Source organism: Fusarium musae, chromosome 10, assembly GCF_019915245.1.
Source record: "Fusarium musae strain F31 chromosome 10, whole genome shotgun sequence".
Taxonomy (NCBI): Eukaryota; Fungi; Ascomycota; class Sordariomycetes; order Hypocreales; family Nectriaceae; genus Fusarium; species Fusarium musae.
The window spans coordinates 972019-987139 of record NC_058396.1 but is presented as its reverse complement, the minus strand read 5'-3'; the positions used below and the strand labels follow the sequence as shown (position 1 = coordinate 987139).

Sequence of the window (15121 nt, the reverse complement as noted above, 5' to 3'; positions counted from 1 at the left end):
GATCAGACACGGTAAAGCGCCCATGATTTGGCGTATTTCTCTCATCCCAAGACAAAAGGGCTCGGAAGTACCTTTTTGGAACTCATTGTTCCATTGTTGTCGGTGTTTGATTGACCTGATCGCCAAACTCTTGCCGCATTAGAGGATCGGGGCTATGACTAAAACCCGGCTTACGTAGACGAGCTTCGGGGGAACAGCCGAAACTGACTCAAATGGAATTCACTCATAAAGAGAGTAAGCTATGGAGAGCTTGAATTGATTTCTTTCTACTTTCTCATCTCAAGGGTATGTGGATGAGGTAGCTCGCGATCTTGAGGTGACAGAATATCGTTTGTGTAGATTAAGGCTTGTACGTCGCCTCTACATAACTCGATAGTACTGGCTTATCATCAAAACAAATCTATAGGTTGAATACTAGATAGGTAGATGACAGATGGTTTTGACTTTGTCTACCTCTGGACGATTAAGGTTGCTTCATACAGACATCAGTGCTTTGTAACTTAACTTTACGACCTTCAGTTGAGAGGGAGATTGCTACTTTCTGTAAAGCCTCACACGCCTCCCAGAGGACCGCTTTGAGCTGTGTAAAATAATAATATTGGAGCTTTCATGGCCGTATCTACGCTTAGTGATATGAAGGATTGCTCTCAGCACAAATGATGGAATGGCTAGCGCGAGCGTCATATTATGAACCAGTTATCAAAAGTATTTATCTTTGCAGTCGAGATTTGTGACTGTAAGCTTATTCCGGCAGAGAGAACCTAGCATACAATTACCGCTGGAGCGCATATAGTTCCTTTAATTAGTACAGCGAAGATTTCGATGACCTAGTGCTGCTTCAGAACTTGAGCTACACCTCGTGACTCTTCCGATTATGGCTGTTGTTGCTAAGGTGCCAAGGTGGACTGTGTACCATGACATTAGAGTCTTGAGGTTGGGTGCTGAGATGAGACTACAATCTTCGCATGCTCGCCATTCCAAATTCTAGAACTAATTGACGGCGGAGAACAGCGCACTATCTACATAAGCACTGAAGCTGAGTTGTTAGCTAGGGCTGCTATTCATCTGGTCACTTATGGAGTCAAGGATGATAAGCTGTCAAGACAAGAGAATCGCGACTAAGCTCACGTCACTGCAGGTCCAATCTTTTCCTGCTCTAAATGTAGAAACAATCGCACTCGAGACAGCTTCAGAGTCGTCGCTGTGCTAGTGATGCGCCGCAGACAACCCAAACCGCCAACACTTTATCATTGCATCAGTTGAGAAGAAGACTTTCTATAAGACAATGGTTATACACCCTCAGAGCAACATTCTCGAAACATCTTCGCACCAACATAATTGCAGTCAGCACCTGCAAGTTGATGGACGACTTCTATCTGGTTTCTCCGAGGGCGATGTAACATACAACTCCATTAAGCCCTTCGACGACCAGAAATCGATTGGCGGCCCCAACTTCTCGTTCTGGGATGACCGCAAGGAAGACACCCACCTTGTCGGGAGCGTAGACTGCACTGAGACTGTTTCCTTCATCGTTGGGCTCCGAAATCCCAAAGGCGACTGACAGGTCTACCTTGAGCAAGATGAACATAAGAACGGCTGGACTCTTACTTACTACTAACTAAATGAATCTAGGTGGCGATTGAGGAAATGGTGGCTTATGGTGTACTCTTGTTATTCACTTTCATTAGCCCGAGATAGGGACTTTTAAAGCTGGTTTGTTATCAAGGCTATCTTATTGCGATTAAATTTAAAAACTATTCTTACAATCCTTAATCAATCTTTCCCATTGTAATTACCACCCAGCAACCTTCAAGTCATAAGGAATTCAATTCTTGAGCCACCAAGTGGGTTTGCGTTCCTCATTTGCCTCGACCTTTTGTTGTTCGTCCTGTTGTGCCGCTTCGTATGCAAGCAACCGCTTCTCCGGGCTATTCTCGTCAAGACCTCGACTCTACCCATGTTTGGATTGCCGCAAAGATTGCCATAAATGGAAAATCTAGCGCCCTGAATGTCATTTCAGTCAGTAAATAGTGTTGAAAGGCTGCGCAGAAAGCAACCAAAAATCGCCCGTTTCAGTCTATCGCCATCGCCCGTTTCAGTCTACCATCGCCAGCCTTTTTGTGCACTTTTCTTATTACCCATATTTCCAACTCGTGACTCTGGCCTCTTTTGCTCAAGCGATATTGTCACCAATACTTGCCAATATGAGAAACTGGCCTTACAAGATGGTTACACTGAGATGATAGATCTGAGAGCTTACTTGAAGGACAATGGGATTCTTGGGGGCTTGTTTTTCTTTCTTTTATTTGCAGAACGACTGCGTTGCTTAAGCTAGCTAAGTCGTATGGAGGCTTTTGAATAACCAATTCCGCATATAAACCTAGACTAAGGCCAAAGAGTGATGAAGTGACCCCGACAGAGCCTTATCAATCTTCGTCATAGGCGTATCATAACATCCAGGACATCGCCCGGCCAATCCTCACCACCCATTCTCTCTGAAGCCACTTCTTCAGTGAAGTCCAGCAGTGAAGAATCTACACCACGAATGCAGTGAGCCCCTCTTTTCTTCCGCATATCTTCTTCTTGCCTCCTCGTAGACATCGTATTCCAAGGTCCAACTACAAGCCTTGGGAAAGCTAACTGTATGAGTCCCACATTGATATCCAAATCGAAATGCCTTCATGTCGCGGCACTGATTATCTCTAAAGGCGTGCGAGAAGAGTTTTACCAGCTTCAGCCATCTATGGCCAGATCTAGTGCCACAGTCAGGCTGATCGCACCACAAAACGTGCTTTGTTCTGTCCGTGAAGACGGTATTCCCGGCATCACCATATTGTATGCTCTGAAGCCATTCGAAACTCAATGGATCTGAGTGTCTCCATCGGCGGCTGATGTGTAACCGAAATGAGTTCTCAGTTAATAAGCCTGTCTTCTTGTAACACTCCTTGAACTTGCTGCGTGGGCGTTCCCAGGCGTATACAACGTTGCACTCCTGGCATGTGTAACGACGACTGACACAACCATCATCTCTCACTGGAATTGAATTTCCAAAATATCTGCTGCAGCAAAGAGTGCACTCCAAGTTGCTAAGCAAGCGTTCCATTGCGATTAAAGAATGTGGACAAAGTTGGCTACAATCTTGGAGAAAACCTCTCATGAAACATCGGACCATTGATTTCTTTTCCCATATTCCGCGAATTTCAAAGGTCAATGAGGTCGTCGTGGCGATAATGCCCGAGTACCTGCAGGTACCGACTTCGATAGTAGGGGTGTATTGCTCTGAAGTGAGGTCAGGATCCTCATCACTCCCTTCTGAAGAAGCATGCGATCCGTCCATGCAGCGGTCGTAGATTGGGTATTGGGTCCAAGGTTTGGGGAACCTCCATTGAAAATCGAGTCGCCGGTGAGACCATACATCGTAGTGACCGAGCAACCCAACAGACTTGTTTCTCTTTCTGCCGTTCGCGGGGAAGAATATTCTAGGATTATCCTTCTTGCAGCCGGTGCACCTCCTCGGTTCGCATAAGGATATCAGCTCTTCTCGCAGTTCATCTGTGCATATGGCCCTGCACTCAGTGCATAGAGTTTGGCGGCGCAGAGAAGTATATATCTCTCGACTGTCTCGAACAGCGGCTGGCGCTCTCCTATGCCAACGGCTCAGAGTCTGAAATTTGCGAAAGACAGGATCGTTGTCTATATATTGGCGGAAACTTCGTGACGTTTGACGGAGTATATACAGCGAGCTGTGGGGAGGAGTTTTAGGATGGCGTCAAATATTTCATTAGGTATTCGGACTGTATTCATCTTTTGTGGTAGGATTACCTTCTCCCGGGGGTGTGCCCTCATTGTCTAATGCTGTTTTCGACGATAAACTGACAACAGCACGAATCATGGATTCTCAACGGCCCTGTTTGTAGCAGCAAGGATAGTAAGCAATAGTGCCAAATACCTCCATAACGCATTGAAACCATCGAGGCCATTTCGGGATCCATTCAAAGCGACGCCCAGGCTTTCTGATGCGTGCACAGCATTCTAAATAGCGCGCCATGTAGTATGATCACTGGCTTTACGAATGCTTCGGGACGATTGAAGAAACGAAATTGATTCAAGCCAAAGCGAAAACGGGATTCTTAAATAGTCAAACCTCCCTATAAAACAAGGTGTGAGAATACATCGAAGGCAAAAGTATTTTCCACTCATTTGAAACTATGAAAGGTATCTGTTCCGCTAAATCCTATTGTGCAAGGCTTTTATCATGCAAACTTCGGTAAAAATGAGTCTAAGATGACACAGCCTATCATATCAGTTTCGTCCCAACTCTAAAACAAATATGGTTATGAGCTGCAATAAGCTTGAAGGTTTGAAAGAGGCTTGAACTGCAATAGTGTCACGCTTGCAAAGGTTTATTTTATTTAAGGAGCTAGAGTGAACCTTGATCTTCCGTCAAGTTCAGGTTAAAATTCGTGGCCTTAGATTGGTCAAGGAAACGGACGATACGCAGGGCCTACCGTCGAAATCGGGTATGTTGGTAGTGAGCTTAAATCACCACAGACATCAGCTCACTTCCGAACCTTATTAGCCAGGCCGTTTTGTTTCCAAAGCTTCACTTGGGGAGAGCCCCAAGTGGCTCGGATGTCATTACCTGCTCCTCAGACCACATAATACACAGTCAAATAATCGAGGATGATACTAACTAGGGATTTCAGGAATTGAACATTCATACATGTCACATGTAGTTCTTGACGAGTAGACTGAGGCTATAGTATTGGCTGTACTTGACCTAGATGTGCTCTGTTACCTCCATAAGACATCTTAGCATATCTAAGAATAGCGTTATAGCTCTCTCATTTCATAGTGTCTTTTTACAAGTGAGTGAGTGTTTCAGGAATGACAAATAAAGACGAACTAAGCGAGTGACGAGCGGGAGTTCTCCAAAGCCAGTATTCCAGCTTGCACTATTGGAAGGCAATGATGCCCATAGGCATTGCTTCGAGACTGCTCAATGTAGCGTTTAGAAGCTGCGGCAGCAAGTCCAGCAATCGCCCTAAGATTCAATGTTAGTTATGAACGAATTGGGTTAGTAAGGTGGTCTGACCTGGTCAGAGGAGTACTGGCGGCTCCTGGTTAGCGCAAGCCAATAGTTAAAAGGAATGTAAATTGACTCACCCACCCATCTGGGCACTTAATCTCCTCAGAAGCACAGAGGAGCCAGCAGATATCATCCTGCTTAGTCTGGGGCTTGTCCCTGTGCATAGGTACCTGCGAAAGCTTGATAGAAAGACTATGACTTAGTGTTAGTAAAGTAACATTGCGATGGTATAGACCGCAGTGGGCTAAGCATTAGAGTATAAAGCATAATGGGTAGTTCGAGATAGAGATACTAACGATATATCCTGATCAGGCACCAAAACCTTGGACTGGCTCTGCTTGATCTGCCCCAGCAGGGACGGGATAGCAACAATGCCCTGGGCAAAGGCGAGAAGAGCGACGGCTGAGTGCTTCATGATGAGTGATTGATTGATGGATGATATTATGGATTGGGTGCTCGACCTTGTTCCGTGCGATGTGTTTTGAACCAGCAACAGGGATGCAGTTAGCTGTCGTCTTTATAGGCGATGAAACTGCTTCTTACCAAATTACAACTTGCATTCATAAGACGATACAAATTTATTTTACCTTATTTGTACAGCCGTATATGACAGGATACTGAGGACAGTCCACTAGGAAGTCGCCTATAGTTGTTTGAGATACAGTTCATCCATCGGTCGTGCTCGGTAACATCCTCTACTCTGCATAGGTGGTATTGTATGATGAATACATGGCAATCATTCGCTCCATGGATCTTCCGACAGGCTACAAGAGACAGCTCCGGACATCTTCTTTGGCTGCGCTCCGGTCCATGTCGGCAGGTCGCCATCGGAGCATCGCTACTGGAACTCGAATCGGTTACGAAGTCTATGTGAACAGTTGCCATCGGCTATTATTATTGTTACTAAATCTAAGACTCTGGTTGTCACACCTAAGCGAGTTCAACTTGGTCGACCTTTTTATCCTTCTTGCCATCTTTATCTACTCTTCCATGCTCAATATCATCCAGCTTACCGGCATGAAGAGCCCCGTGAGATGTTCCCTCAAAGATGGCTTGGATTTCCTCCAGAGTATGACCCTTTGTCTCGGGGAAAAGGAGCCAGATAACGGCAATGAGACAGGCAAGAATGCAGCAGAAGACAATGTAGTACTTCCAACCGATGTTCTTCATGGCAATTGGGTTGACCTGGTTTCCAACGACGAGACCGACAAATGTGCTGACGTACATGACGGAGACGCCGCGACTGCGAAGGGTGTACGGGAAGATTTCAACAGTGTACGCTTGAAGAAGAGGGGCCCAGGCAATAGCGTAAAAGAAGAATGTGATGAACACAAAGCCGACAATGGCCTTTCCGGTAGTTGGGCTTCGAGTACTGTCGAACGAAGCACTGAGAGCGGTCCAAATGATGTATGACACAAACATGCCACAAGTCGACAGAAGGAACAGGGTGCGACGTCCGAGTCTGTCGACTAACATAGCACCAACAAAGATCGCGGCAAGCCAGTTTGAGATCTGCAAAAGGCCGTTGATGAGGGTCTGTTCCTTGGCAGCTGTGATACCGATCGTGTTGAGGACAAGAACAAGATAGTAGCTATAGGCGAGGTTAGACAGATACACAAACGCGGGGTCTGGGTGAGACAACATACCTGACGAGGTTGATACCGTTCCACTGAGCGAACCATCCTACGATAACGGCAATGAGTGTTCTCCTTCTGTTCGCGGGAGTTCTGACGAGCTCGAGCCAAGAGTTCTGTGACATGGCATCGGCTTCGTGCGTCAAAGCACCCTCAATCTCCGCCATCTCGAAGTTGACAAGTGGAGCGTTTGCGTCACCACCGGCGTGATACGTGGCGAGGATCTTGCGGGCTTCTTCGCGTCGGCCGTGGGCGACGAGCCATCGGGGAGACTCGGGGAGGAAGTAAACGGCGAGGAGCTGGATGAAGGGGAGGGCTCCCTGGAGAAGAGAGGGGATTCTCCAGCTCCATGTTGAGTCGATCTTGAAGGTTCCGTATGTGCACCAGGCGGCGATGATACCTCCGAGGTACTGTCAAGTCAGTGGATGTCCTTGAATATGAAGAGCGGGTACTTACGAAGGATGTGTTGTACAGAGCGGTAAGCTTGCCTCGATGCGTGGGATAGGCAAGTTCGGTGATGAGGATTGGACTAGGCTGGGCCAAGAAGCTTGTGAAGAAACCAAGGATGGCTCTGGCCGCAATGAATGTCTCCAAGTTCTGTGACACAGCTTGCATGATCGCAAAGGCGACACAAGTCAAGGCTCCGACCATCATGGCTGTCTTTCTGCCGAATCGATCGCATACGTAGGTGACGAAAAATAAGGCGATGACTTTTCCAGCTGGGTATACGGAGTTGAGAGCACCGAGGATGGCGCCTTCAGGCTGTCCAAAGTAACCTCTCCATTGGGGGAGGGTCTGAAGACCGTTCATCATCGATCCTATCCATGTTAGTGAGGGAGATTGGGTTGTCACGCGTTTGACATACCATCGTAACCAATTGCGCCTGAAGACACGAGAGGAATAAGAAGGAGAAGGTTAAGTTTCAGGAGATGCGGTACGCGATACCAAGGTCGAGTATCATCGGGGAGTACCTAACGAGAACATTAGCATGCGATGCCCATCATTCGCACATTGGGAATGAACTCACTGCTGCAAGGTCACTGCCGGCAGCCGCGGCAGCACCTTTCTTCTCTGCTGGTGAGGAACCCATGACTATTGGTGATGATCAAGAGACTTGTCAGATGTCCCAACGTCAATCAGCGACTGATGATGAATGTTCAGAAACCCAAAACACCAGGGTCATTGAGGTTAATTATATCTGAACCAACGAAAACAGAAAAAGATTATGCAGATCCAATGCTACCCCACGCGGTTGTAAACTGACACCCCATGGGGAAACTTGGAGCGTTCGTTGACGCTTGAAGAGATTGACAACTTGTTTGATGGGGTCTTGGCTTGACGCGTTTGGTCTTGATCGGACGCTATTCCCAGCTCTTCCGAGACTTCGGACCAAGTTATCATTGGCCCATTGTCATGTCTTCCGAAGCAGCGCTCAGCCGATTGGTCACCACCTCACCCATGACTCGAGCCTTGACCAGTTTTCTAGTCTCCGTCGCTTTGCCGACGCTCGTCAACGTCTGGTGGACGCTTTACTACCACTTGAACCAGTCCTAAGCTGGAGATATTCCCCCTCAGAACCTCCACAAAATTAGCGACACAGTTCCCCGACGTTGACCCGCACGCAAGTCAGAGAGAAGAGATCCGGGCTTGCTTATTACTCGCGAGTATCAGCGTCCGTCCATGCCCCAGTAGTTTCAAGGCTTACAACAGCAAAATGGCAGACACGGATATTGATGCGATTATACAGTCACTGACGTTGGAGGAGAAGGTATTTTACGCCATCAATCGTGTCTATACGGATTAAGCTAATCCTTATCAGATTTCCCTCTTAGCAGGTCGAAACTTCTCAGAAACAGTTGGTTATCCAGAAAAAGGCGTTCCTTCGATAAAGGTGAGTTCGATCTCTCGACTCCTCCCACTATTTACTAACAGAAACAAGACCGCCGACGGACCAAATGGAATTCGTTCAGCAGCAACAGATCTCGATATCAAGTCGGCCTGTTTCCCAGCAGCATGCAATCTCGCAGCGACATTTGACCTAGACCTTGCCGAGAAGTTTGGCAAGGCTCTAGGTGCTGAAGCGAGAGGCAAGCGAGTAAACTGCATGCTCGGCCCAACAGTCTGTATGCATCGCCACCCTCTCGGTGGTCGCAATTTCGAGAGCTACAGTGAAGACCCATTTCTCACTGGCAAAATGTCCTCAAAAGTCATACAAGGACTCCAAAGTCTTGGTATTTCTGCTACGATAAAGCACTTCGTTGCCAATGAGCAAGAAACAGCCCGTACGACTGTTTACGAGACCATTGACGAACGTGCATTGCGCGAGATTTACCTTAGGCCATTTGAGATTGCTGTGAAGGAAGCGAATCCTTGGGCGATCATGACAGCTTATAATCATGTAAACGGCGTTCATTGCGATGAGCACAAGTGGCTTCTGCAGGAGGTCTTGCGCGGCGAATGGGGCTGGAAAGGCCTTGTCATGAGTGATTGGGGCGGTACGAATTCTGTCGCTGCAGCGCTCAATGCTGGTCTGGACCTGGAGATGCCTGGTCCTCCCCGTCTAAGAAAGGAAGATGCTGTCAAGGAGGCACTTGAGAGGGGAGACTTGACAGAAAGCACCATCAACGAGCGCGCCAGATCTGTTGTTGAGTGGGCCTTGAAGCTCAAGGCTCGTGAAGCAGAGTCACACTCTGTTGCTCTTGGTCAAGACACTAATACCCCCGAACTGCGAAGCATGATCCGCGAGGCTGGAGCGCGCGGTATCGTCTTGCTGAAGAATCAGGGAGAACTCCTTCCGTTGACCAAGGAAAAGGTTCACAAGAAGACGATTGCTCTTATCGGATTTGCTAAAGACGCTATGGCTCACGGAGGAGGTAGCGCGGCTGTCAATGCGTACCGTAAGATCACTCCCTGGCAAGGCTTGCACGAGGCCCTTGGCGATGACGTTGAGTTCACATACGCTCGAGGCGCTCATCGCGAGCGTCTCCTTCCTGCTATTCATCCCGATGGTCTCTGCGGTAAAGTCGTGGGTCTTGATGGCAAGCCCGGGTTCAGCCGACAGTTGTTCAAGGAGGGTGAATCTGAGCCTGTATCTACTATTGGCCAGCCAACTTCTGCATACTCACCTCTGGGATCACAAGAGTCACTCTGGAGGAGACTTGAGATTGTCGGCGACTTTACGCCGGCTGAAACAGGAGAGCACTACATCGCTTGCTCTGGACTGGGACCTACAAGGGTTTATGTTGATGGCGAGATCATCTATGAGCAGACTGCCAACTGCACTGACCCTATGGGCTCTCTTTTCCTCGCTGCTCCAGAGCCTGAGTTCCGCCACAAGTTCGAGGGAGGGAAGACATATCGCCTTAAGATCTGCAGTGATCCCCCCACCAAGATCGGCCTAACCATTCTCGAAGGTCGTAGTGGTGTTCGTGTCGGCTTCTCACTTGAGTCCGACCACGATGCGGATCTTATCGGAGAAGCTGCTGAGGTAGCCAAGGCTGCTGATTACGCGATTGTGTTTACCGGACATGATCCTCAATGGGAGACTGAAGGCCGAGATCAAGATGGATTCAATCTTCCCCGAAAGGGCACGCAAGACGCTCTCGTGTCTACAGTGGCATCAGTCAACCCCAATACTATAGTTGCCAACTCTACCGGCGTTGCTGTCGCTATGCCGTGGTTGGAGCAAGTCCCCGCTGTCGTGCAAGCTTGGTTCCCCGGCCAAGAATGCGGTTACTCTATCGCCGATGTCCTTACGGGAGCTGTCAATCCTGAAGGTCGACTACCAGTGAGCTTCCCTAAGAGTATTGAGGACTGCCCTGCGCACGGAAACTTCCCTGGCGAATATGTAGATGGGCAGCTCAGGGTTACCTACGCCGAGGGCGTTTTCGTCGGATATCGTCACTTCGATCGACTTCCTCGTGAGAAAGTTAACTTCCCTTTCGGCCACGGCCTATCTTACACGACTTTTACATATGATCTGGAGAATGTTTCTCACGAGGGTGACGACTGGTATGTTTCTGCTAAAGTAACTAACACTGGAAAGCAAGCTGGCGGTGCGTTGTTGCAGCTTTATGCTGGTCCAGATGAGCAGTCTCCTGATCATCCGATCAAATCTCTCGTGGCTTTCCAGAAGGTCGGATTGGAGCCCGGTGAGGCAAAGTTGGTTAAGCTTCTGGTGAAACAGAGAGACTTGGCGCATTTCGATACCGGACCGAAGAAGTGGGTAATTGATGAAGGCGAGTATCGCTTCTCATTGGGAGTCTCTTCGGCCGATATTGTTGGAGATACCGTGGTGAAGGTGCAAAAGGCTGTTTTTGATCCATAGATTTAGAGAAGTCAAATCTAATATATTCATCCCGATAGTCACTTCCTTGTTCTAACACATTCCATGAGGTGAGAGCCAAAAGCCGCTGCGTGTTTTAGCTAGAGTTCACGCAATGATCATCTCACTCACTAGAAGGACTAATAGGCCAACTCCTCCAAAATCGCTATGCGAGTCTCAGCTCCGTCTCCATTCATCATGCGCCTAAAACTTCCAGAGCTCTCCTCTGCTAATTCGGAGGATCTACTCCAGGTCTGGGTCTGGGCCTTGGCCTTGGCCCGGGACATAACGTTACCAACACGCCGGCACACTAAAGAACCGGAACCTAGCGCGTACATGCGTAATTCAGGCAATCGTCACCCGTTACTCGGATCGGGCCCGAGACTTGATTCAAAGCCGTCTTACTCGGAGCACATTCGGAAGAAGTCGCGAAACTACCTCTTCCGGGGCTCATGTGTAAGTGAGTATAGCAACACCACTTTCAGACACCAGGTGGTATAATACAGTTGAGGCGATGAAAGGGCGTGCCTTAAACACATGAGATGTTCTTCACCCAGCCTATCCACGGAGCTCAACATCATCCGGAACCATGCCAGCACCATACTTGGGGCAGTGCCTCTGTGGCAACGTAAAATTCGCAATTGCATCAGAACCAGCCACAGTGTTATCATGCTTCTGTGAGCATTGCTGTATTGGGGCTGGTGGCACTCATCAACTGGTATACAATCCCATTTCACGGGCTGTTGTGGTGAAAGCTAACCTATACCTGACAGATTGGAAAATTCATGGCTCAAGATGTCGAAATTTCCACCGTCTCTGAAGATGCGATTACGAAATATTCACTCTCGGACACATCGAGCGGAAGTTCAAAGGAGAAAGCATTTTGCCGTACATGTGGATGCACGCTCTGGACTATTCCAGCAGCCGCAAAGGGTAAATTCTACATGATCCGAGTCCCGTTGCTGGATGGAGGGTAAGTAAACTACCCCATGCTGATAGTGCTGAAGCTAAAAATGTGGTTTAGGCTCAACTTCCAACCAGCGAATGAGATCTTTGTTAGAAATCGGCCAACTTGGGTGGAGCCAGTCAAAGACGCGGGTCAATGGGATGAGATGCGAAAGTGACGCGTAGAAGAGGAGACCGAGGGAGGATGCGGAGAAAGAGGGAAACCTGGCCTGTTGATGGACCAGAACAAGGGTCACCCATTGGTTTGGAGAGGTCAAGCTCCATTATCTACAGATCTCGGCTGGAGTTATTGAGCCAAATGGAGATACAAGCAATATTGTGATCCAGTCACAAGAACAATAAAACACTTCTAGCGGTTAGTTATCTTGTTAGTAATGCTACTTCAGCTCAGTGAGTTGTAGTTATCCGGTATGTTGCCACTTACTGACGAGCTTCGAGTGAGCTAATGCAAAGAGATTCTCCGAACCCCGCTAACGTTCCCCGGATTTTAGCCGTAAGCCATCCCAGCTTCTAGCCTCATAATCTTATCTCTTAATTCTGGGGATCCCCCCGTTCCGAACCAATTCATGTCCATTCCGAAAATCCATCCTCTCCCGACCCAACAACCAGCGACATCCCTTCGGATACGGAACTACACATGGAGCCTCCACGACGAACAGATGACAGTGCCCCTGCTAATCGCCAGAGTGGGGCTAAACGCCTCAAGATTGATGTCGCTTGCGATAACTGCAGAGCCAAGAAGGTCAAGTGTGACGGTGTACGACCAGGTGAGACAGACAGACACCCATAGGGGAGGGGACGAAGGCTAAGACGCTGCAGTCTGTGGCTCCTGTAGTAGGAAATTGGCTCTGAGGGACAAGTGCAACTTTAGCGCTAGTTCGACAGCCTTCATACATCATCGCCCGCCAATAGCAGCGCCTTTCACTGCAGGCCAGAATGGACGTCCTGTTGCTCCTCCAGCACAAGCATTACCTGTGCAAAGACAGGGTAGTTCTAGTTCTCCATCTATGGCAAGCCCACCTGTTCCGATTCTACCAGCCGTGAATACATACGAGCCTCAGCTGCGACGGTCTATGCCTCTGTCTCTGCCGCCACCACCACCGCCACATCATCACTCCCCAGTGACTTCTACCCCCGGCAGCGGCCCCAGGCCAGACTCGCATAGTGGTCAACGCAATGTCGGAGCTTCAGTTTGTTCAAACAGCCCTTCTGCTGTTGACTCCATGACAGCAGTCATCGATGAGGGGACGAGTACTGAGGAGTTCTTTGGGAAGAGCAGTGCGGGCTCTTTCACTGCCCAGATCAAGAAGGCAATCGACGTGAGGCTTGGGAAGCCTACAAGCTCAAGCGACAATGCGTCAAACACTTCTCGGTCGGCTGGGGTAATGGGCTCTGCCTCAGTCACATCACCAGACTTCTCTTACGTCCTACCGCCACGGAGGCAAGCCGATCATTTGATAGAGCTGTACTGGTTCTATGTTGATCCATTGTATCCTTTCCTGGATAGGAACCGATGGACTCGTGCTTACAATGCCATCTTCTCCGGAACGACGATGGACCTGAATGAGCGAGTCTTCGTCGCTACACTGAATGTCATCTTAGCCCTATCCACCCAACTCGTCGAATCGCATTCGTTAGAACAGCGAGAGCAGTCGAGTGAGACATACTTCCAGAGGGCCCAGGAGTTATTGCCCATGAGCCCCTGGGAACCCGGATCTCTCGAGTTGGTGCAGTGTCTCCTGGTAACGAGCCAGTATCTTCAGAGTACATATAATCCTCATCAGACATGGATGGTTATTGGCTCTGCTATCAGGATGGCTCAAGGTTTGGGACTTCACCTGCCCGAGACCTCAGCGAATCGTTCGGACCCTGGCGAGCGAGAGTTGTTGCGCAGGATATGGTATGGATGTGTTCTGATGGATCGGTGAGTGAACTTGACTGTATCTTGGCTCCTAGTCAGCTAACCCAGCCAGTATGGTATCTGTGACCCATGGTCGCCCTGCCATGATCTCCCTGCATCCTGCAAAGAACGTGCCACATCCAGCAGAAACATCAAACGCCCAGAACGTAATGCAAGGTTTGGAATATTACAGCTTCTTTGTGAGATCAGTGCGACTTTACGAGATCATCCACAAGACCATGATCGCGTTCTACGACGGCTCACAGGGCAGTAAGCCGAAGGAGAAGGAATCGCATTTTGATCTTGAGGGCTTGGATGGTGAGGATGAAAATCTGGATAGAGTGGTCCAACTGGATCGCTGTATCAGCAGATGGCAGTCAAAGCTACCAGACCATCTCAGGTGGGAGTTGTTAGAGTCAAATACGGATGAAATAGCACGGCGACAAGCTGTAATTCTACGGATGAGGTATGCGTCTTCTACTTTCACAGCGGCTTATGGCGAATGACTCATGAACAGATTCCTCCATGCCCGTATCCTGCTACTACGACCAGTCCTTTCCAGATTCTGTCTCACACAATCTCCCCAGGACAAAAAGTCCATGGACGATAACCTCCAAGCTCGTGTCGTCCAACAAGGCGCAATGTTCTGCGTCACAACAGCCCAGAACATGATCAACACTCTGGTGAAGCACCAGACACTAGATGGCACCGTTGGTCTGCTTCCGGCCTGGTGGTATCGAGTATACTACATCTACTCCGCTGCTACAGTACTGATCGCGGCCAAACTTCGACCAGATGTCTTTTCGGCCATGGAAATCGGGAGATCTTGGGGCCAAGCTATCTCAGTACTCAAGGCTCATGAGCAATTTGGTCAGTCTCCTCGCCGGTGCGTTGCCGCGCTACATATTCTTTCTTCAAAGATCTTGCAAGCAACGCCTCGTGGGTCACCGGGACGTGAAGCGGCAAACAACAATAGACCTGGCGAAGGGAACAACCTCAGTCTCCCTCAGCAAGAGATGCCGAATATGGAAGTTCCTGATCTTGTTCAGCAGCTCGCTGAAGAGTTCCAAACGCCAATACCAGACTTTAATCCTCAGGAACTAGCGGCTTTCAACTTGGATGTAAATGATATGTCATGGCTGAACGACGTTCAAGGAGTTTGGGAGCTTTTGAACGAATAACAAGATGGAAAAGTTGCTTCTACGTCT

The 15121-nt window shown here is 48.8% G+C and overlaps 4 protein-coding genes across 4 annotated transcripts; 2 read left to right on the top strand and 2 right to left on the bottom strand.

The window, feature by feature from the left end:
* Positions 1 to 4955: 4955 nt before the first annotated feature.
* On the bottom strand, positions 4956 to 5504 carry J7337_012484 (uncharacterized protein; the record flags this gene model as incomplete). Its single annotated transcript, XM_044830002.1, has 3 exons — positions 4956 to 5018; positions 5167 to 5281; positions 5386 to 5504. The coding sequence occupies 3 exons, from the start codon at positions 5502 to 5504 to the stop codon at positions 4956 to 4958; spliced, it is 297 nt and encodes a 98-aa protein (XP_044674918.1).
* A 515-nt stretch (positions 5505 to 6019) lies between these two features.
* J7337_012483 (uncharacterized protein) lies at positions 6020 to 7813 on the bottom strand (the record flags this gene model as incomplete). The annotated part of the gene is made up of 5 exons (XM_044830001.1): positions 6020 to 6680; positions 6736 to 7133; positions 7180 to 7541; positions 7589 to 7694; positions 7751 to 7813. The coding sequence occupies 5 exons, from the start codon at positions 7811 to 7813 to the stop codon at positions 6020 to 6022; spliced, it is 1590 nt and encodes a 529-aa protein (XP_044674917.1).
* Positions 7814 to 8437: 624 nt separating this feature from the next.
* Positions 8438 to 11050, top strand: J7337_012482 (uncharacterized protein; the record flags this gene model as incomplete). Its single annotated transcript, XM_044830000.1, has 3 exons — positions 8438 to 8491; positions 8543 to 8614; positions 8663 to 11050. 3 exons carry the CDS (start codon positions 8438 to 8440, stop codon positions 11048 to 11050), a joined length of 2514 nt encoding a protein of 837 aa, XP_044674916.1.
* A 1600-nt stretch (positions 11051 to 12650) lies between these two features.
* On the top strand, positions 12651 to 15094 carry J7337_012481 (uncharacterized protein; the record flags this gene model as incomplete). The annotated part of the gene is made up of 4 exons (XM_044829999.1): positions 12651 to 12780; positions 12944 to 13937; positions 13987 to 14379; positions 14431 to 15094. 4 exons carry the CDS (start codon positions 12651 to 12653, stop codon positions 15092 to 15094), a joined length of 2181 nt encoding a protein of 726 aa, XP_044674915.1.
* Positions 15095 to 15121: the final 27 nt, after the last annotated feature.